Raw genomic sequence first — 23637 nt, 5'->3', positions numbered from 1 at the left:
ATGGATGTGAAGTGTTGGTTCATCTGAGAAATCTGTTGTTTCCTTGGATACCTGGGGAAAGAAAGGAAATGGGCAGATATTGCTTAATGTTGGTATTAAATGCTTACAGATAATTTTGCATTTTAATATTTACAGCTGAAGCATGCCTTTCGCAAATGTGACTGTACCTTTTTTTTAAATTATTTCTATATCATTTTGTTCCTACTAGTGATTTTAAAGTAACTGTTACATCAACAGTGTTTGTTTCCACTCTGTCACATGTATTTCCTCTGCATTCCTCTCTCTGAAAATTAAAAACATTTTTATTGTCTCACTTTTCCATTCTGACGAAAGATCCTTGATCTGAAATGTAAACTGGTTTCCTCCCCAAGGTGTTGCTTGACCTGCTTGGTCTTGCAATTTGGATTTGGATTTCCAATGTTGTCAGTTTTATTTTTTCCAAAAATATTGTGCTTGATAAGGTAGGAAGCACAGGTGAAATAGTCAACCTCAAAGAGAAATTTGCTAAATACTAGAAAAGGATGTTGGAATTGGGGAAGGAGTGGGATAGGAGAGGTGCACGTTCTTCAGAGCAGCCAACTCAGATTTCATGAGCAAAATGACTTTTGCACCACTGTTCAATTGCTTTATTGCAATATCAGTCATTGGCTTGTTCATTGTCAGAAATTAATTAAAATCAACTATCCCTTTGTCCTGGAAGTACCAGGTTTACAGATCCTGTAAATTCTACCCCTCTGGGAGCAACTTTTAGCTCGCACAACTTAAATATAAATTATTACATGATGTTTTCAATGTGATTGGAAATGATAAGTCATCCAGAATTAAATTAACAATTAACAATTAGTTGTTTACAGCAAAGTCAAGCAATGGAAATATCACTTACTTGAATTCAGTATTTACAGAGATCCTGTGAAACCAATTATAATGCATTCTGGGCATTAAACAACTTTAGCAAGAAGGAGTTGCCAATTCAAGTTTTAGTGCTTTTCCCTACTACAACAATCTACCAAATGTGAAAGATACTAAAACAATTAGAGCAGATGGAAGAAATTACTCTTTGTTTAAGTATCTTGGGTTTTGTTTATTGCACTTGAGGATCATCTGTCATTCTTCATGCATTGCCTGAGTGCCCTTAGTGTTGATTATGGGTTGTATGCAGTAAACTGACAATTTACGCAAGGGCATTGTGAGCGCCTCTACGCATTTTGATTTTGCTTCCAATTTCATTGCACTGCCTGAATTTCAACAACTTGTGTTGTATTGTACTTTTATTGGTTCGCAGTTCAAACATAATTTCACATAAAGCCACTTGAAAAGACATTAGAATACGTATCCTAAAGCTTGGTTGATGGTTGGTTTTAAGAATTATCTCAAAGAAATAAAGGCAGCATAAAAAAAGTTTAGATAAGCTATTGTGTACCACTGGGCCCTGGATGCGACTGTTACTGGTGGAGAGAAGAACATCTACCATGAATAAGAAATAAAGAGCATAAGAATCTTGACAGCTTATTCAATTGGAAGGGAGAGGTTTGGAGAATAAAGGCTAAGGCAGAAATTGCAAAATTAAATAAGGATATTAAAACCAAAATATTGATGGACTAAAACACAGAGATAATTCAATATTACAAGTCTTTGCAGTGAAGAAGCAACAGAGCTCTGTCCAGTGCTGTATTTCATGCCACACAAGCTTACTCTTCCTAAGCTCTACCAAAATTCCTTTTTCCTTTTTTGCTTGTTCCTTTATCTACCCCTTAAAGGGCATTCAGTCTGACAATTCCTTGTGGTGATCAGTTCCATATCGTATCCACCCTCAGTGAAGCTTCTTCTGAATCTCGAAACTTTTTATTTTTGACTAACTAATACCCACAACCCCATCTTGTTGTATCCTCCATGTAGAACTTATATTTGCTGCATCGTGAACTCTCGTGGTCACTTTGCTGGCAAATTTAGTATTACACAATGAAAACCTTCTTGACCACTAACTTGGTCTTACATGTGATTAGACTTTACTTCCACAAGGTCTACCTCAGAGGAGCGGGGAAAGAAAATTAGTTAAAATAAAGGTCACGTGGGAAGGTGTGCAAGTTCTTGTGGAATAGAGGTCAGGGGTGGGAGCAAATTGCCTGGAATTGGATTGGTAAATTGAAGGGTTGGAGTTGGGATCACCGGGTGAAATGCCAGTCAGGATATGGATAATTAAGTTGTGATATGTATCAGGCAGCGGATGGGGGCAGAGGTATTGAAGGAAGTAAATATCTGTCAGTTGTTCCAATCACTGGTTCATTGAGAGTGTGCAATCCTTGATCAGTTAGTGAGTGGAGCTTGGAACTTGAGGGGCAGGTGGTGAGGAATGATGCTGATGAGGTGAGGAGGGATAAAGAATTAGTTTAATGTGTCCAGGGGAGAAGGAATGCAGTGGTTATTGTATGGTTAGGTGAATTCCCTCTACCAACTCAGTAGCTAATCCTATTTAATTGCAGTGCAAACCTCACAGCAGGAGCCACAAATTACATAACAATGATACAGAGGCAACCTCACTGATACTGCGAATTTTGCATTCTCCGTGTATTAGGGGCCTTCGTGGTGCATAAAAATCACTGACCCGATATGCATCCAGCTTCCAATAGCAGTTTGAGTCATTCCACAAGTTTAAAAAAATCTTCCAAACCAGTCTTTTTTTAAAAAAGAGAATAGCTTTTGCATTTTTCATTCGTTTCTCTAGTTCTGATAGTGGCTGTGTATCCTTTGCATGGTCTAGAGACTAAGTTGTTCATAATATCCTCATAAGTGGTCAGAAGTTTACTTTAACTTCACTGCCTTTCACTTTGTTAAATTTAAAGCCCTCACCAATAACCCAACATCATGCAGTTTATCTGCTTTATTTGCACACACATTCCAATGAGTATCTACACTTCTAGCAAAATGTATGTACTCAGACCAATGTAAATTGAAATTCATATACTTACATTTTTGTTCTCGTTATTTCTGCATTTTGTCCAAGTTCTTTTTTTTACCAAGTCCCTTAATCTGATGATTTCCCCAGCATTTGTGCTTGTGAGTCCCAATACTGTTTTCTTGATGTCAGCAGGAACATAAGGGCTCCTCGCTAATTCACGTGGAGTTGTATTTCCCACATTTTGCCCAGTTTTAATAACTAGCCTTATCCACTGATCTCCCTTTTTCTCTTTACACCTGCCTGGTCTTCAATGCCTTGAGCTATTTCACATATTCTGACTTTAGTTAAGAGTCTACTGATCCAGTTTATAAAGAGTCGTTTGAAATTTTTTTGCATCACCTTTTGTCTATTCTTTCTTCAAAGAATTCAAAATTTTCAGTTTCTGTTTTTTTCTGCTATGTTTGAGCAAGGGTTCTTTTACCTTTTCTATCACTGACATTATATTAACTGGCCTGCAGTTCTCTGGACTTGTCCCATTTTCCTTTTAAATATAGAATTCCTATTAACTACCTGCCAATCCTCTGCCACTATTTGCTTTCCTAACAAGCCCTTCTACATTTATAATTATAACTTATTAAGTTTCTCAACTTAATTTTGCAAGGGTGCTGTGCATCCAAGCCACAGATTTAATCTTCATTCTAATTTTGATTATTATGTGAAATACTAACTACTTCTGACATTTCTGTCATATTACCCTGCAAAACGATACATGGTGCAGACCTGGACATAGCGGAGTTTTGGCTGACCTCAAATGTACAAAAATTACATAACCGCTGTTGAAATAGCCAGATCTAAGATAACAAGGACACAGAGGACTGCTTCAGCAGCTGGATAGCTGTTGCATTGCCGAATACCTATGGTTTGAATATAGAGTAATTTCTGTTTGGAGGTCCAGTGGTGCCTAACCAATGAGCTTCCACTACAGTTTGTTACTTAGCGACCCCGTTCACATGATGGTTTTGTATGTGTCAATATCTATGAGGAGAGGCAAGGTCGGAGGAATAGTCTGATCATTCATAAAATGCTGGAGAAAGTTAAGAGCGTGCCATCCTTTTCGCTATTGTGTATCTATGCAGCATGCAATAATAGAGACAAAGATGACACTGAATATAAATGAAGGGCCCAAACCTGGATTTAGTGGAAGAAAAGTGAATTGTTGAGTTCTACATGGCTGGAAAGTAAACATGTTTTTGACTATGTGAGACAGAAACCGAAATCTGTTTGGAAATACTCAGCATCTATGGGAATAGAAACAGTAGAGTCATTTCTATGGATCTGATTTTTTAAATTAACTGAGCGTGGCCAGTGCGGTGGTAGTTAAGACAGCCGATGTATCTTCTCTACTTAAGATCATCATCAAGTGGATTCATGCTGAGAAGTAGGAGAGGACAGGATTGGGCTCAGGTATAAATTTCCTATATTATTAAGAGTTTCCACACTTTATTAAGAATTTCAGTAAATTACAGACAGATTTGACCTTCTAACCTCACTGCCTGTCCATAATTATACGTTGCTATATACATGAAGATCCTTCACTACCGAATGCATTAATTTGCATAATTTATTTTCTTGCATTTTCTCCCTAGAACTGGAATTCTTGTATTTCAAGCTATTTCATAAATACTTCTCCAATTTCTTGATAAACTGACAATTATATTCGTTATTGCCAGAGTGCAAATGTCTTCTCAGCCTAGCTGCAGATTCAGGGAGGGGAATAAGAAAAGCTCGGGAAAGCTGCAGTAAAACTGAAGATATCTGACTCTTCTGTTGTAGGCGTTCTTTGTGAAGGACTACATTCTCAACCACCCTGAAGATGGGGAGAAAATCTCTCGCCTGAGGGAGCTTATGTTTGAGCAGGTAATGCAGATGCATGTTCCCAAATTAAAAGGTATTCATTATCAGTAGTTAATGAATATAATTAGAACCAAACTAGAATATAAAAATGACCTACATATGATCAACAAACAGATCAGAAGGTAGAAGACGGAGATTCATTTAGCCAATATAGTTCATTCTTCAAGAAGAAAACCTCTTCATTTTCTCCACTAGATTATTTAACTCTTAAAGTAAATTAAGATTTTGCCACCAGTTACAGCCAGGAAAATTATTCCAAATCTTGTGAGCACTCTGTGGGCGAGGATGATTCATTGACATCATTCTAAATTGTCTTTTTGCCAGTTCTAAGCTGTGTTCCTTACTATAGTATCTTGGCAGGTCTTAAAGTAGTGCTTCAGATTTGTCATGTGGCAATTAATATCTTAAACACAAGCCAGTGAGATGAACAATGAGAAAATACCATTGGATTCAATAGTGCTTATCTTGTCTGTCAAATGGAGCGATGCTGCGACCCACCAGCCACAAACTCTTCCCACCTTTACCATGCCCATCAATCAAATCTTCAGTCAGCTAATTCCTGGTGGAGGCTAAAATAATCCCATAGCCAGTTTTGGATCAGAAACTAAATCCCTACTTCCTGTGACAATATGCTGTGAGAGATCTGCCACAAATCACTGGATGTAATTACATGTCCAGTAACTTAACGGAGTGGTTAAGTACTTTGCAGGCCTTTGCCAATGATTCATAGACATAGATTAAAATTCCTACATAACTACGAATTTAAATTTTTGATTAAATAGCATTGAATTTAAAAACAGATGTTGTTTAGGTTAGCAATAAACTTGGATTGTCATAAAGATGGAGTTCTCTGATGACCTTTGGAAATGAAAATCTGACATTATTGATTCTGGCTTTTCTATTTCTCAGTCAATGATAATGTTAAGCTTAACTATACTATGTCCCACTTGGTGGCGCAATAATATCAGCGCTGAACTCCGGAGCGAAGGTTCCTGAGTTCAAATCCAAAGTTGGGTTGAATGTCGAGCTAGCAACTCGTCCTCGTAAAAACAAGAATAGCTTGCTACGGATACACCGTCAAAAGACAGTGCCCCGATAACTCCATTGCCGAGTTAAGGGCTATTCTTCTCTTCTGAACTATTTTATAAAATGATCTAATAAGCTCTGTATAAAATTACTGCAAAGAAATGTAATTATAAAACTGGAAGAACCATAATTTATTGAACTAGGCACTGGAATAAGATGTAGCAAAGTCTCTATAATCCAGTGGAACTTGTGAATTCCTCTGTCTGAACACCAAGGAATGCTGGTCAGGCCACAGACTGACCCAGTGTTTTACTTAACAGAATCCTGCCTTTCAGCTAACATACTAAATTCCTCTATTCTGATGCACAGGTATCACCCAGTCAGCTATAAGTTTAGGCATCAGTGCAATGAAGGGGTGAGCATGCACTCAATATGCTCTTACCCCTTTCCCCCTTGGGTCCCAATGTTCCATACGTATGGCAACAAAAGAAGGGACAAATGTATTTTTTCAGCCCAAGTGTCTCAAGCTGCCAGATATAAGAAGCAAGGGTTTTTCTGGGAGCCTAGACTGAACATAATTGTAACTCCTGAAGATATTCAGTTATTTCATTTCTATCAATTTCACTCCTGTAAGTAATATTGCCAATGTGTACATCAATGAATGTTAATTGTCTTTCCTACTGAGTGAAATGAAGTTCACAGTCAATGATGGCTACCTCCTTCACTCTTGCAGCACTTTCCAGAATTGGACAAGATGCTACAATTAGCAATAGACCCTATTTATTTATTTTCTAGAAAAACAAGTAAAAGTTGCATGCAGCAACTTGGAAAAATAAAATCTTCCAGGGCTGCTATAACTTGACAGTGCAGTGCAGAAAATTCATGTGGACGTTGCACTGGTAGCTTTTCCTTACTGTTGTCTATCTAAATCTATCATTTATTACAGCCACTGTCACTTAAATCTGCCTCGTATCATATGTGTACTATTCACTGAACAAAAAGGTTAGCAAATACATTTAAGATGTGACAGCTGTTTGGTAATTTTGATATGCTACTGAAGTTTTCCTCTTTACTTTTGTTCAGAGGTGCAAATCTGTTGATGGTCATTTAATCACCCCAATCCATTCAGAGTTCTTTTCAAATTCTCATGCTCATCCCTGAAAACAACAACAAATTCTGAGCACTTTAATGGAATTTGCACATCTGCAAAGATACTAGATAACTGCTATCCAGAGAGCTGTCACTGGACTTAGCTGAAACTGTATGTTCCCACCCCACCCCCCCCCAACTCCTACACTTGCTGTTGGCCAGTTGATTTTAATGCCCTGCCCGTAACTACTTACCCACAGTTGTGTTGCACCTGACTTCCAAAACACGCCGGCATTAAACCAAGGAGGTCAGTAGTCAATTACCTCAAGCCAGCTTCATTGGATATGTGCAATGAGCCCTGCACTGAGATTGTCTCATAATTCTCAGCCAATATATTAAAAGTAAATAAGCTAACTAGAGAAATGTAGTGAAGTACAACTCTTTAAAAATTGAAGTAAAGTTCTCATCTTGTGTGTTTCTCTGTATTAAAGGCGCATATTCTGGAGTATGGGTTGGCCGTACATGAAAAATTTGTGCCCCAAGATATGAGGCCATTGCATAAGAAGCTGGTGGATCAGTTCTATGTGATGAAGTCCAGATTGGGTCTGCAGGTATGAACTCACAGTAAAAAAACTGATCAAGTGAATTCCATCATCAGTATTCAAATATCTAACAACCCATGTGCCATTGTAATTAAATGTTGAAAATGCTGATTCATTCTGTTATATTGATGTTTAAGCAACATAGGAGTTGCCTTGATAAAATACCAGCAAGTTGGAATGAATGTGATGTTGATCTTCTCTGAGGGTAAGCAATGTTGTTAGTGTTGCTTATTAAAGTTGTATTTGATCCAGTACGATCAAGTTTGAATAAGTACATGGACCGGAAGGGTATGAAGGGCTATGGTTCAGTGCAGATCAATGGAACTCGTTATTCCTCTCCGCGCCTTGTGGAGCATTGGGTGGCGACCTTGCTGTTACTTCAGCATTTTGTCTGTATTTTTCCAAGGCCAAGTTGCTAACTCGACGCATGGATGGAAAGTGTGCAAGGAGCCGGGCAGATTCAAACCTGGAACTACCCACCTCTAAGTCTGGTGCTGATGCCACTGCACCACGGCTAGGGACTAGGCAGAATAATAATGGGCCAAAGGACCTGTTTCTGTGCTCTGGTGCTTTGACTCAATAATCCGTGCTGTGGTGTGACAGTCAGACTTCTTTTATGACAATAATTTCCCCATTTGAAAGTTACATGACTTTTGTCCTTTGGCATTTATTATCTTCCAGAAATTCATAAACTGTCCACATCAATTGATCTCTATTCCTGCTTTCATCAGTCGTGCCCAGAACATCGACTGTACTTTTTTTTCCATTGATGCTGCCTGGCCTGCTGAGTTCCTCCAGCATTTTGTGTGTGTGTGTGTGTGCGTGTTGTTTGGATCTCCAGCATCTGCAGATTTTCTCTTGTTTCTGTTCCTACTTTGTTTTCCTTTTGATCCTTTGGTTATGCCAAAAATAGGCAGACAATGAAGAGTAGAATATGTCAGTTTCATGAAAATTGAATTATTCAATTGGATTGTTGCATACTATAACTTCGTAGGCTACAGGTGTGATATTCCCCTTTATTTATTACATTTATTTCTTAAAGCTCCTGCCTTCTGCTTTGATTCTCTTCCAAGCTGCATTGGAGCACATACTTTGCAAAGGATCTCATTTACAGTAATGGTAGACAGCATATTTTAACTGTTGGGGAGAATATGAATACCAACCATAAATGGATATCATGATCTAGGTTGGGGCTTGGGATAAAGAACATACAATTGAATAATTGTAGTCTTTTATTGAGGACAAAATTAATATGTATTTGCTGCAAGATTGTCCAAAAATAAATGGGATAGAACCAGCATAATGCTGAGCCTTTTAGAAGGGTTCTCCTCCTTTATAATTTACCACTTCTACACTTAATCATTTCAATCCTGTGCATAGTGGCAAATGGATACATTTTGTCTGCTTCATCAGTCCTGCTCTCCTATCAATCCTCTTACATAAAAGTGAAAATAGTGGAGAATCCCAAATATTAAGCAATTGCAAACAACCTGGAATCAACGAAGTATATTAATGGGAATTGCTGGCCTCAAAGTAATATGTGCCAAAAAAAAAGTTGCCAAGTGCAAAGCAAAAATTAAGTGAATAATTGAAACAGCCTGTCCCCCACAACTATAGTTTATCTTTCAGAAATTGGATGCCTGTTTTACCTTGCTCTGATTAGCATTAATTGTGGCTAATCCAGAAGCCATGGATGTGCTCAGATGATGTTATTACAACTTTGTTTGCACACACCTGCTCGTGTTTTTTTGGAAACAGAAGCATCAGAGGGGGAGAAAAAGACAACCATTAATATGGGATAAGAGCCAACAAAATATTACGTCCCAGAAACTAGATGTAAATCAACCAACATCCTCATTGCTGGGTCTGCAGTGATTGCAGTCTCAGTTGTACAGAAGTATGGGATTACATTTTTAATTATCTTCCAGAAGATTGGCTGCCAAGATTTGTTGATGAGCGTTGTGATCCAATTATGTATGGTATCAGGGAATTCTAGTACTTTTGTTTTTAAAATGAAGTCAAAGGAATAAACTATGTGAAGGGGAAAGCATCCTCATTTGCATGTCCTCCATTTCTCTACTAGATAGATTATTTCCCATGACACTCTTGGGGAATGCTATTTCATTTATTGACCACATTCGTTTGGGTCTGCTCTTTGAACTTGATACTGTTTAAGCAGTTTATTTGCAATGCTGAAGTTATAATTTGCATCTACAGATATGACAATAATCAAATGGCATCACAGTTAATCACTTCAGTTTTACGAAAACAAACTGTTTCAAAGTACATTTTTTATCAAAATGTGTATACAGAATACAACTCTGAGATTCATCTTACAGTTCAGAGACATCAAACATTGTTTGGCAATTGATAAAAGGCAAATTAAAATTCAAACCTGATTTAAAACACCTACCTTGCTGATTTTTGCCTTTGAAGGTTTATTTGATGCATTTATTATATTACTGCACGTCTTAAAGTCAGGTCTGCTGTGAATGTCAAATTAAAAGAAAAACATCTGTTAGAAATATAATCTGTTAGTTGATGAGGAATCTATTAAACATCAAAGTTTATTTTCCCAGAGACAGACCATTTATTTTTATGACAGAAACTTGTTTAAAGGAAGTGAAAGTATTGTTAAATTGGGAAGCTGAACAAAACTGATTTAATTGCACAATCACTGAATGTCACTCTGTGAGGATGATTGTATTTTAACATTTCACTGTTGTAATTTAGAGTCTGAGATGATTTTGTATTGAGACAAAAGTGTTTTAGTTGTGGTATGGAAAAATGGAGCACATAAAAATATTGGATATTTTGGAAGGTCCTGTACACAAATTATGTGCCTTTTATAAGTGAGGTTTAAAAAGAGAAGATCCACCTGAATGAATGAGTCATCAAGCAAGGAACTGGTTGAACCCAGAGACTTTGCTTATCCAAAGGCATTGTTGGAAATATAAGCTCTGATAGAAATGACTATATATTTTTTTTTAACTTCTTAGATTATAGTCCCAAGGTTTCAACCATACTCTGCCTCTGAGCAATGTGAGGATGGAATTTTTATTTTCCCATCCATCTGTCAAAGGAGCCCTCACCACAGGGCTTATTTAGGTTTGTCCTGTATGCCTGTGACATGGAAATGGAGGAAAAGCAAGATAAACTGAACTAGATGTGCGGCATCAGGGCTCCTTAATGGTGAAAAACCAAATAATAGAAATGTCAGAAATTTCTCAAGACATTTCTTGTATTAGGACAAAAAGAAATTCCTCTTGCAAATTAACTGACAGATGCTTTCTCAAACAAATGTGTATGAGTTTTGAACACTAGACTTCAAGACCCAACTAAATGTTGTGTGGCTGCTTAGAATTGCTGAAGATGTAGGATATTTATTGACAAAGAGGTATACTATAAATTGGATGGAGATTATAAACCAGGAAATCTGCTTTGTTTTTTTTTTCTTCTTCTGTTATTAATGAACAACTTCATAGCCTTAGGTATTGATTGTGGTAGCTCTCTTCTTGGAGTTGTGCATCTTTCAACTAAAGGTTAGGCAACGCATAGAAAGGTGAGAATGCTAAGGAAAATACATGTCACTGTGAGATCTTTTGCTGCCTAGGTTCTTTAATGTAATGATGGAAGTCCTGGACGATGTTTGAATAGGAGAGGAGATATTATTCCTCCAAGGAAAACAAAGTTAGTGAGAAAAATTCTGTCCAAAAATCTCAAAGACACCTTGTCAGCTTGCTTCCAGAGAAGCATTTTTGAATTATAATCCCGAATGTGATGTACAATTTGTGGTACTTAATGTGCATTTAGCTTCTGCAAACAGCAGTGCTGCTGTCTTCCTTGTGTCCAATTTATAGAGGAGCTGTTTAATATCTCACTGGAAAGATGGCTTTCGTTTCACTGCAATATGACCCATGTGCAAGCCTACTGTATCAAATTAGACATATTATGCTTCAGTCCTTTGGGTAGCATTAAAAATTTCTGATCCAGGCGTAAGGAGGCTGGCAACTGAGAAAGGGCTTCCATGGAGGGATCGCAGAGGAAGTCAGTAACAGTTTTTTCTCCAGTGCATGACCAAAATACTGTATTCAGTGACCTCACTTGAGTTATCAAGTTAAGAGTCTTCCCTCTCATTCAGTCTGCCAGTCACCTTGACACTCATTACCACTCAGACCACTCCTCCTCCTCCTCAATCTCATCCTTGCATCTACGTCTCAAACCACTGCTGCAACCTTCATTCCCCAATAGCACCTTCTACAGAACTAGCAAGTTATCTTATTCTCAATCAAAGTGTGTCTGAATACTCTTCCTGTGGAGGCCAAAGTGAGTGGTAATATTGGAGGACAGAATTGACGGATAGCTTTTAATTTCTTTTACCTTTCATTACTTCCACCACATGCTACTTGTTCTCTACGTCAAGGCAAGCTGTTCTCAATGCCTGCTCCTCCTCCTCCAGACTGAGGTATAAAATGTCACAGCTTTGCTACCCAACTTTGTTGATTCAATCTTTTTAGTCATAGGGAATATCCAGAGGAGGGATTTTTATGTTGAGCATTGTATTCTGGCTTTCAGGAGTGTGAAGAACGTAATGGGATGCTAGAGGTGCTGGATCTCATCTCCTACTGGTTGTGTTGTATGAGAAGCAGATATTCTGTTTAAATATCCAGTCACTTTAAGAATCTTCATAGGGATAAAACAGGAAAGAAAGGAAGAGTGGACTTTTTTATGGCTTCATGCAGGCTCATGAACACTGCTTCATCCAACAGGAATTTAGAAGCCAGCTTCAGGAGGTTTGCAGTAATGCCGGACATTTTGAAGCCTCTTTTGAAACTTCATGCAGGTACCATTGGCCATGGTTTGCCTTTCCTCATTACCTCTTCGGGTCAATGTAACCCAATTTTTCAAGTCATTATATCAGTTATGAACTCTCTTCTCATAAAGAGTCAGTGGGAGTGCTGAGTTGCAAGAAAACAAACCTTGGTGTGTTCTTCCCAGATCTCTCTTATATTTCAGCTCAAGACTTGTATCACTGCTTTTATGTCATGTTTATCTTCAGATTACAGGCCATGAGTCGCTGAGGGAAAAATTTTTCATTTCTACACATGATAGAGTACAGTAGTGAATGATGCATGCAATGTGCCCACAATAATATCTATATTCATTTTTGCAGGAATATAATGTGCCTTGTTTATTTTCTTTCATCTTTTAACTTGAATAATCTGATAAATGTTAACTGGAGCTTGCTTAATAATTTTTCATCCTTCTTAAAACATTAATTCTACTATTGCATGCCTGGCATAGATATTATCTTTTCTTTCAGTGAAGAGTTTGTGTGTTTGTTGGCAATATGATCCTGTTGCTTGTCCTTTTGCAAAAGTACACTTGCATTGCTGCTGCTGTTGCTGATGATTTGCTTTTATCAGTTTTGATGTCGGCTAGAAATGAATTCAATTTTCTCTCAACTGCTGGCCTGTTTTGGGGTATCAACTTAATCAATAGCATCAGATAAATTTTGAGTTTTCTAGTTCAGTCTACTGAAATACCAAGAAAGAAAAAGACAAGCAAGTTAAGGGCTGCTTAGGAAGGAGTGCCCATAATATGATGAAATATTACCTGAAGTCTGTAAGTGATTCAGATCGAGATAGAACCTTAAATTTAAACAAAGCATACTACGGATGTGTGAAGCATGAGTTGTTCTCAGATCTTGCTCAGCTTTGTTAGTGTTTCTAACATCCATCACTGACCCATCACTGAACTGTTACCATTATCTACAGACTCTTTGTCTCATGTTCTCAATATTTATGCTATTTATTATTCAGGAATTCTTTTTTTCTCTTTTGTATCTGCACAGTCTGTTGTCTTTCACACATTGGTTATTGCTACTATTGCATCTTCACACTTCGATCTCTCGTCTCAATCCGCTTCTGTGATAATAGATGCAAATGTACCCTGTAATTCAAGACCTTGTCAGATAGAGTTACTTGGGTTTGACTTCCTACCCACATCTCTTGACTTTTCTTTAAAACCTGTCTGTAACTTTTATGGCAAGTGACTAACTGGTTTCTCTTGGAGATCATCAATCATGCAATTTTTTAAATCCTCAAAGTTTGTAGTTGTTTTGTCAAAACATGTTGGGTCCATTTTGATCAGGTTTTGCTTGTCAAAAGGATTTTCCTTGTCAAAAGGATTTTCCTTATCAACATATTCAGCTCAACCCTGTGTTGCTTCCTCCATCTAGTGGCTTACTGTAGTTCTCACAATTTTTCTACGCAGAACAGCAAGTCCGTCGGCTTCTGTGACATGGAGCATGTAATTGGCTTCATTCGTCTGATATGTTCTTCTGATTTGAATAATTCCCAATTGTGTACTTAATTTCCTCCATACTGCAATGACAGGGAAGGTCTTTTGGAATCACTCAAGTGAAATAATATTACTTTGTTCTGGATTCATTTTTAACTCGATATCAACAGTGAGGATTTGTTTCTCAGTCTTTTACAAACACACCTGTGGATTGCAATTCATAATGAGTTTGTACTTCAACTTACTCCATTCAGATGTATGATTCCAGCAACTCTTGTATTCTCAAACTCTTCATGGTTTGGATGGTCTGATTTTATTTATTTTCCATTTGGTCATTTTACTTTTCCTTTGACATTCCTCTGTATATATTTTTCAGTTATACATCATCTATGGAAAAAAAGTTGAAGTTTCCACAAAGGTTTATAAAAACAAGAAAGTCTGCAGATGCTGGATATCCTAATTAACATTCACAAAACGCTGGAGGAACTTAGCAGGTCAGGCAGCATCTATGGACGTTAATAGAGAGCTGATGTTTCAGGCTGAGACCCTGAAGAGACGTCAACTATCTATTCATTTCTATTGATGCTGCCTGATCTGCTGAGTTCCTCCAGCACTTTGTGAGGTTTGCTTTCCAAAAAAGATTTTTTTATTATTGGTTGTGAACTTGCTTGGTTGTCCATAGCTCCTGCCTTCCATTGACAAACAGTATCGACCTTGCTTCCAAGCCGCAGATTGATCTTGCGTTTGCCTCGGTCTTCATCTGTTCATTTGCAGCTTCCTGTGCTCCGGTTGTATCAGTTGTTTGTACTCTGATGAGCTCTTGCTTCTTAATGCAGGGTTTTCATTTGGTCAGGATATGCTGGGACCTAAATGAGTTGTTCCACTTGCCTTTCATCCACTTCTTTGGTTTGCATGTACTGGCTACTTCTCCAAACTTAATAAAAATAAAGATGAGCTTTATTTGCCAACATCAGTGCAATTCATCATTTGCATCAAATTAAATCTACAAGGATTATGCTGCTTCCGGCACCAACGTTCCAAACTCACAACTTACTGATCCTAACTGTACGTCTTTGGAATGTGGGAAGAAACAGGAGGACCCAGAGGAAACCCACAGGGTCGTGGGGAGAATGTACAAACTTCTTACAGACAACAGTGAGAATCAAAACCCTGATCTTGCAGCTGGTACTGTAAAGTGATGCGCTAACCTGATCCATACTGTGATGCCATTGTAGTGAAGTGGTCAGCGCATTATCTCGTTCCTGCTTCAGGGTTTCTAGCTCACATTGATAGATTATAATTCACCTTTAGCTTGATGTGTGCTGAATTTTTGAAAGATCTGGTGAGGATATTTACACTATGGCTCACTTATTTCCCGGCTGACAGAAAAATCTAATCCTTTTTTTATCTGTCCAAGAAAACATGTATCTGACCTTTTCTTCATCACTTTCAGAGAACTGCTGAATGTCATTTTATGTGCTTACTTGAATTTTCAGACCATCTCCACAAAGTGATCAGCCTCCTATTTCCTTTTGGGCTGGAACTGTGCAGTGAGTCACTGGCATTCTCTCCCTCACTTTCTCATACACGTAACATGCATTTATGACAGAATTGACGTGTTTCTTAGAATCAAAATCAGCATCATGTCATTCATGTGTCTTGGAATTTTAGATTGTTATTTTATTACTTCAAGTTGACCGTCTTAAGTTTCTGATCTCTGCCTCTATGTTTGTTTTAGACTTAAGGCCACATGCTGCAGTTTGTTTTGATGCAGGGTCTCCACCCCAAACTTGACTCTGATAACCCCTTCCCTCCTCAGATGCTGCTTGACTCACTGAATTCCTCCAGCAGTTTGTTCTCTTGAATCCAGACTCCAGCATCGACAGTCTCTTTTGTTGCTATAAAGCAATTTGTGATTCCTGCACTGAATATAATATAGAGAGGAGTGATGTACCTTTAACAAAACAGGTCCTGATCTATTCTATGACATCTTGCTTGAAGAAAATGACATCCTTACACTTACATCTAAAACTTGTACAAACATCTATAGATATGTGGTGGAGAGTATATTGATTGGTTGCATTATGACCTTGTATGGAAACAATGCCCTTGATTGGAAAATCTGTGAAAAGGTAGTGGATACAGTCCATGGGTAAAGCCCTCCCCAGCACTGAGCACATTTACACAGAGCACTATCATGGGAAGGCAGCATCCATCATCAAAGATCCCAACTACCCAAGTCATGTTCTCATCCAACTGCTGTCATCATTAAGGAGGCACAGGAATCTCGGTTCAGGTACAGTTATTACCCCTCAACTATTAGGCTCTTAAGCCAGTGGAATAACTTTACTCAACTTCACTTGCCCCATCGCTGAACGGTTAACATTACCAATGGACACTTCGTCTCATGCTTTCAATATTTACTACTTATTTATTATTATTTATTTTTCTTTTTTTTTTGCATAGTTTGTTGTCTTTTGCACATTGGTTGTTTGTCCTGTTGGGTGCAGTCTTTTATTGATTCTATTATGTTTCTAGGATTTACTGATTATGCCTGTAAGGAAATGAATCTCAGGGTTGTTTTGGTGACATACATGTACTTTGATAATAAATCTACTTTGAACTTCGAAGTTCACCATCATGGCAACAATGGAAGCTCAGCAACGTTCCTTCTCACAAGCAAGAGACCTATCACAGGAATGCAAGAATAGATAACTATATATACAAGACAAATATAAAGGAATTGCTTCAGAATTGTTTTTAAGCATTTTGTATAAATAGTAGTTTTCTGGATTTGGTATTGAAGCTAACGCTGTGGTGAAATGCAAGCTTGGTCCAAAAGGCTGAATTGAAGGAAGGCACTGATATGTGCAAAGGGCAAATGTGCTGAGGGGACTGGAACTGGGAATTGTTCAATGCAAATGTTCAAGAAGTTAATCTCTGAGACCTGTTGGCAAGCAATGCTGGTTGTCACAGGGGCCCCTGTTCTTCATCCTCTTCGCTTCTCCTCATGGATTACTTCTAAATAAAGTAGAAATGCTTCTAGCGGTTTTCAGTGTGTGATCTAATATGTGTTGATCATTTAATGAGATGACTTGTGTACTCTGATGTCTTTGTTTTTCCATTATACATAGACTCAGAATTGAATTATATAGTGCTGATTTTTTAAAAACACGTGAGGGGCCCCATTTTAGCATAGAGGTGTCTCAGTTCCAGTGGGATTTATTTATTTCATTTTATATAGAGATACAGCACAGTAACAGGCCCTTCTGGTCCAACGAGCCTGTGCCGCTACATACACCAAAGTGACCAATTCACACACTAACCCGTACGTCTTTGAATACGAGGAGGGAACCAACACAGTTAGAAACTCCTTGCAGTCAGCAGCAGCAGCAATTGAACCTGAGCTACTGGCGCTGTAAAGCATTACAGTAACCGCAACACTAAAATCTCGCTGTGACTTGGCACATAATCCTGCATGTTGGTTGATTAACATTCATCATTTTCAAAATGGTTAGTTCATATTTTATACTTGCCTAAACTTGGTGGCTAGACTAATGTCTCGGCAAAACAGTACGGACTGTAGCCATTGGTTCCAGTTTGCCTCGAGTCTTTGTGAATCTCTAGGTTAGGTTGTAACCTTCGTCCTGTACCCAGGACAACAAATTCATTTCCAATGCACAATCACTGCAGTAAAATTGGTAAACTGGCTCGAGGTCATCCATCATGCAGTTAACAGTTTTCATGATTCTAAATCCATCTTTATTAATAAGCCGTGCACGTGGGTTATACCTGCACTTGGAGTGGATTCCAATTTTGAGGTCATGGTGTATGCTAAGCACACAAGGTTCCACAAAACAGAAAATGTCCGCCTATCCCAATGCATCCAATCTCATTTGATCACAGCTGACGTGCTCCTCATTAAAAGTCCCATCCTCAGTCCTGAATTTGTCAGTTGGATTTATTGCCCACAAGACACAGTGGCTCAGTTTTTCCAAATAAACACTAGAAACCTTCCCTTTATGATGGGTGGGGATGGAGTGGCATGCATGCTTATCAGATGCCAAACTGAAAGCAAATTGCTACCTTTGGCATTTATTTCCTTTCTTCCAAACTATTATTCAATGTTTAGAGTAAATTTGTTATCAAATCACATATATGTCACCATAACCAACCCTTGAATTAGTTTTCTTTTGGGCATTCTGAGTAAATACAAGAAATACAATAGAATCAATGAAAGACAGCCCGGACAATCAAAGGGCTAAGGTATGTGCAGAAACCGTTGATTCAGACATAAATTGAAACTATATAATGAAAAAGAACTACCAACCTGCTGGAAGAAGGAGTGGGAGTGTATGCATGGATTGACATTGTGTTAGAAGGAGGAGGAGCGACAATTTGCTTGACGTCTCCAAGGAGCAATTCTCCAACTTGAATGTTAACAAGAAAAACAAGTTGGAACTGAGTACTTTGAAAATGTACCTTGGTTGAATCTGTCACTTTTTGGGATTGTAGCTGCAGATTTGTGTTAGGTTTGGGCTGCCTGTGTGAGTCAAGGTAGCGATACCAAAGTGCCTGCACGTCAGCCTTCCTACTGGACTTATAGATAATGTCTTCATTTTGCCAGCTACAATTTCATTTGGAAAGTCAGTGAAAGAGCTGGAAATGATAGCTAGCTAGCATTTCTGCTTCATGTGGATTTCGTGAGTGAGAACACAATCTTGAGATACCTCAGATTCTGCCCACAAGTCCAACACCAGGTCACACCTGAAAAAAACGTAAGAATAAAATGAGCTGCTATTAATTACAAATTTGGAGTCTGCAATAATTCCTTTAATTATGTAAGTGATTTTACTTTTTAAAAACTTGCTGCTTAATTACTTAATTCACTTTTAATAGCCCGGTAGGCTTCTGATTGTATCAAACAACAAAGCTAGGGGAGTGATTTTGCCATCAGCCTAAAGCTTTGCAAACTATCTCAAAGGCAAGGCTTATTCCAGACAATGCACACGGCACGTACCCCTGGTAGTGTGTGGCTAGCAAAGACGTTTGGGCTTGTGGACCTAACCAGCTCAGTTGAAGGCAATGGGTAATCTGAGTGTTAAGTGCTACATAGCAAAATTTCATTCTCCTGTGCCAGTGATCAAGTTGAAGAGGTCATTACTCATGTCAGCGAGTTAGACTGCCAGAAGAGTATATAAGGCGATTATTTTTCCTTTGGCGGTTTGATCAAGGAACGACTGCGCAGGTGCGTGGACATCAGCGAGTTAGACCAGCGGAAACAGTTTAAAAAGAAGACAGCTTTATAGGGTGGGCCTCAGGCGACGGAGTAGAGGTAGACAGAGTAGGAGGGCTTTGGCTCAACAGGGCTTCGGCAATAAGGGATTGAGGCAAGGTAGGTTGCCTGTGTAGAATAGAAATAGGAAGTATGTCTATGAGGCCTGTGTTCTGTACTGGGTGACAGATGTGGGAAGTCCAGGAGACTCTCAGCTTCCTTTAAGGCCACATCTGTGCCAGGTGCGTCGAGCTGCAGCTCGATGATCAACAACCTTCATCTCCTCAGGGAAAGTGAGGAGGTGATAGAGAGGAGTTATAGGCAAGTAGTCATGTCGGAGCCTCAGGAGACAGATAAGTGGGTAACAGTCAGAGGTAAGGGCAAGGGTCAGGTACTAGAGAGTACCCCTGTGACTGTCCCCCTTAACAATGTATTCCTGTTTGAGTACTGGGGGGGGGGGGGGGGTGGTCTAACTGGTGCAAGCAGCTGTGGCCATGCCTCTAGCACAGAGTCTGGCCCTATGGCTCAGAAGAGTTGGGAAAGGGGGAAGGCAGCAGTTATAGGGGACTCTATAGTTAGAAGGTCAGACAGGTGATTCTCTGGACACAGGAAAGAAACTCGGATGGTTGTTTGCCTCCCAGGGTCCGGGATGTTTCTGATCTTGTTCACGATATCCTGAAGTGGGAAGGTGAACAGCCAGAGGTTGTGGTACATATTGATACCAATGACAAAGGTAGGAAAAGGGAAGAGGTTCAGAAAACAGACTGCAGGGAGTTAGGAAGTTGAGAAGCAGGCCCTCAAAGGTGGTAATCTTAGGATTACTGCCTATGCCACGTGACACTGAGTATAGCAATAGAGTGAGGTGGAGGATAAATGCGTGGCTGAGGAATTGGAGCAGGGGGCAGGGATTCAGATTTCTGGATCATTGAGATCTCTTTTGGGGCAGGCGTGACCTGTACAAAAAGGACAGGTTGCACTTGAATCCGAGGGGGAACGATATCCTGACAGGGAGCTTTGGTAAGGCTATTGGGGAGAGCTTAAACTAGAATTGTTCGGGGGTGGGAACCAAACTGAAGAGATGGAGGAAGGGGCGGTTGGCTCACGTATAGAGAAAGCTTGGAGACAGTGCAAGAGGGAGGATAGGCAGGTGATAGAAAAGGGATGTGCTCAGACTGATGGTTTGAGATGTGTCTCTTTTAATGCAAGAAGCATCATGAACAAAGTGGATGAGCTTAGAGAGTGGATCAGTTATGGAGCTATGATGTTGTGGCCATTGCAGAGACTTGGATGGCTCAGGGGCAGGAATGGTTACTTAGTGTGCCAGGCTTTAGATGTTGAAGAAAGGACAGGGAGGGATGCAAAAGAGATGGGGGCGTGGCACTGCTGATCAGAGATAGTATCACGGCTGCAGTCATGGAGGGATTGTCCACTGAGTTTCCGTATGTGGAAGTTAGAAACAGGAAGCGGTCAATAACTCTACTGGGTGTTTCTTATAGACCACCCAATAGTAACAGGGACATGGAGGAGCAAATAGGGAGACAGATTCAGGAAAGGTGTAATAATAACAGGGTTGTTGTGGTGGGAGATTTTAAGTTCACAAATATTGATTGGCTTCTCCCTAGAGCGAGGAGTTTAGACGGGGTGGAGTTTGTTAGGTGTGTTCAGGAAGGATTCCTGACACAATATGTAGATTAGCCTACAAGAGGAGAGGCTGTACTTGCTCTGGTATTGGGAAATGAACCTGGTCAGGTGTCAGGTCTCTCAGTGAGAGAGAATTTTGGAGATAGTGATAACAATTCTATCTCCTTTAATTGGAGTAAGGGGAAATATGAAGCTATCAGGCAGGAATTTGGAAGTATAATTTGGGAACAGGTATTCTCAGGGAAACGTACGGGAGAAATATGGCAAATGTTCTGGGGATATTTGAGTGACATTCAGCATAGGTACATTTCAATGAGATAGGGTAAGGATGGTAGGGTACAGGAACCATGGTGTACAAAGGCTGTTAAAAATCTAATCAAGAGGAAAAGAAAAGCTTACTAAAGTTTCAAAACACCACGTAATGATAGAGATATGGAAAGAGGATTATAAGGCTAGCAGGAAGGAGTTTAAGAATTAAATTAGGAGAGCCAGATGGGGCCATGAGAAGGCCTTGGTGAGCTGGATTAAGGAAAACCCCAAAGCATTCTATAAGTATGTGAAGAACAAGAGGATAAGACATGAGAGAATAGGACCAATCAAGTGTGACAGTGGGAAAGTGTGTATGGAACCGGAGGAGATAGCAGAGGTACTTAATGAATACTTTGCTTCACTATTCACTATTGTACAATGTCCTGTGTATATTACTCAAAATGGCCTCTTTGGTTTGTTACAAGTAGGAATGCTTCTTTGTCGGATAAGTGTTTCTCTCGCCGTTGTTTCACTTTAGAATGGCTGATATGGTAATTGTATTAATTTGTTAATCAATGGGGAATGTTATTGTGTCTTGTGATGCTGGGAACTTGGGGGAGGGGTTTTTGCGGGTTTTTGGTAGGAGGAGGAGGCCGAGGAAGACGCCGAGGAAGGTGGACCTGTGCTGGACTGCTCGTAAGACCACCGGGGTGGTCCCAGGTGCGACGGCCGGATGGGTCGATTGGTTCGTTGATTGAGCTCCAACGAGTGCACTAAACAGACTGAACTTTGATAAGTTGGCGCCTTTTCTTTTTTTCCTTGTGTATATATATATTGTATTGCCTACTATTTTTTTAATTTTAGTAAACTCTTTAGTGTATTTCATAACGGTATTTGTTGTGGGTTTGATACTGTTGGCGGGCGCGAGGCATTAACTCGATTCTCACAGCACCTGCGTGTACGGGAGGTGGGTTGGAGAGTGGCTGGATCCCCTTTTTCCCCTAGACATATACCAGCCTGTTGGGTAAGGGTTACATTTGTGGGGTGCTCGTCCCGGATTGGATTGCCACGGGCTGTGGAATCGCGCAGGCAGCAGAGCGGAGATGGACAGAGATAAGATTTTTTGTTGGTGCCAGTTTGAAGATGTACCAGTACAGTACGCATGCGTAGTGAGCGGAGTGGATTTTCGAGTTTCGGGAGACGTGATAGTGCGGGGTTTAAGTTCAGTGAAGGGTATTGGGCAGGTAGAATTGGTAGCTAGACGGTGTGGTAAAGAGGTAGAGTCTAGCTGGGTGTTGGTTCGTACGAGTGCTGAAGTCAGGACGGTGGAACTGCCGGCGACGGTCAGTGTACCAGGGGAGGAGGGGGCGTGGGGGCTCCACTCCTACAAGGATGAGGCTGAGGAGACATCGGAGGAGGAGTTAGAGCTAGAGGTGGACCCCAGAGAGGTGCCCGGCACTAGTAAAGGGAGGTGGGAGGAGGGAGTCATGACTAAGCCCCGCTCCCCAGGTAGGGTGGAAGCCTCGGAGCTGGCAGCCGCACTTAATTCCCTGGTAGGGGTGGCCGAGAGGCCACGGCTGAAGCTGGGGGTGTTCTCCGGAGCCAAGCCTACTCCGGATGGGGAGGTGGACTATGAGACCTGGATCGAGCATACGTCTTTGATGTTAGAGGAGTGGCAGGCTCAGAGGAGGTGAAGAGGCAGCGATTGGTGGGAAGTTTGAGGGGTTTAGCAGCCAAAACCGTCCGGGAGTTGAAAGCTGAGAAGCCTGGAGCCTCAGTGGAGGAATGCCTAGAAGTTTTGGAGGGAACGTTTGGGTTGTCAGGGGAACCCTGGCTGCTTTTAGCAGAGTTCCAATGCCTGGAACAACGGAGAGGGGAAAAGCTCTCCGAGAACATATTTAGGATGGAGGGGATGCTCTCGGGGCTGCGGCGCCGGAGGGTAGTGAAGGATGGCTAGCGTGAGGATGAGTCAGATATTCAGTGGCTCTCTGGAGGAGGACAAGGTGGCGTGGACTATCCGGCAGGCTTATAGGAAAGGTCCCCCTCCATCCTTCGGGCAACTGATTAGAGAGGTGCGAGAGGAAGAGAGAGCGTTGGGGCGGAAAAGGGACGCGGGCCTACGGGAGCGATCCTCAGCGATACAGGAAGTGGTGACTGGGTGGAGGAATGACAATCCCCCGGGGAGTAGGGAACCCCCTTTGGAGGGGAGGGACAGGGGAGGTACCTACTCTCAGGGGCGATCAGTGCAGTGGATTGGGAGCAGGAGCCGGCCTGGGAGAGGAGGGGCGGCAGGCAGCGTGTGCTTTAACTGTGGGAAAGAGGGGCATTTCAGGCAGGACTGTGGACTGTGGAAAGCTATAGCTGTGGAGAGGAGGGACACTTTAGGTGGGATTGTGAGAGACAAGGAGTCCCGCGGACAAGCCCCCCTATGACTAAAAAGGGAGAGGTGTCGGGAAACTTAGGAGAGGCTCAGTGAGGGAACAGACTGGAGCCTCTGGAGGAACACGTTCCCAGAGATCAGCCGGAAGACCACCGGGTGCCCACACCTCTATTCCGGATGGGCTGGTAGGACCCTGTGCCAGTGTGGGTCTACGGATAGAGGGAATTTACGCAAAAGCCGTTCTTGATACGGGATTGCAGGT

At 40.6% G+C, this 23637-nt stretch overlaps 1 protein-coding gene across 1 annotated transcript in view; it reads left to right on the top strand.

Moving 5' to 3' along the window:
• dock4 (dedicator of cytokinesis 4) overlaps window positions 1-23637 on the top strand; it is a 370374-nt gene that overhangs the window by 304827 nt on the left and 41910 nt on the right. Inside the window, exons 43-44 of the mRNA XM_059978246.1 lie at window positions 4730-4813; window positions 7417-7536. Of these exons, the coding sequence (XP_059834229.1) occupies window positions 4730-4813; window positions 7417-7536 (204 nt within the window). The remainder of the gene's footprint in view (window positions 1-4729; window positions 4814-7416; window positions 7537-23637) is intronic.

Source organism: Hypanus sabinus, chromosome 8 (genome assembly GCF_030144855.1).
Source record: "Hypanus sabinus isolate sHypSab1 chromosome 8, sHypSab1.hap1, whole genome shotgun sequence".
In the NCBI taxonomy this organism is placed as follows: domain Eukaryota; kingdom Metazoa; phylum Chordata; class Chondrichthyes; order Myliobatiformes; family Dasyatidae; genus Hypanus; species Hypanus sabinus.
Note: the sequence above shows the minus strand (reverse complement) of the source record. Positions and strands in the feature narration are given on the sequence as shown.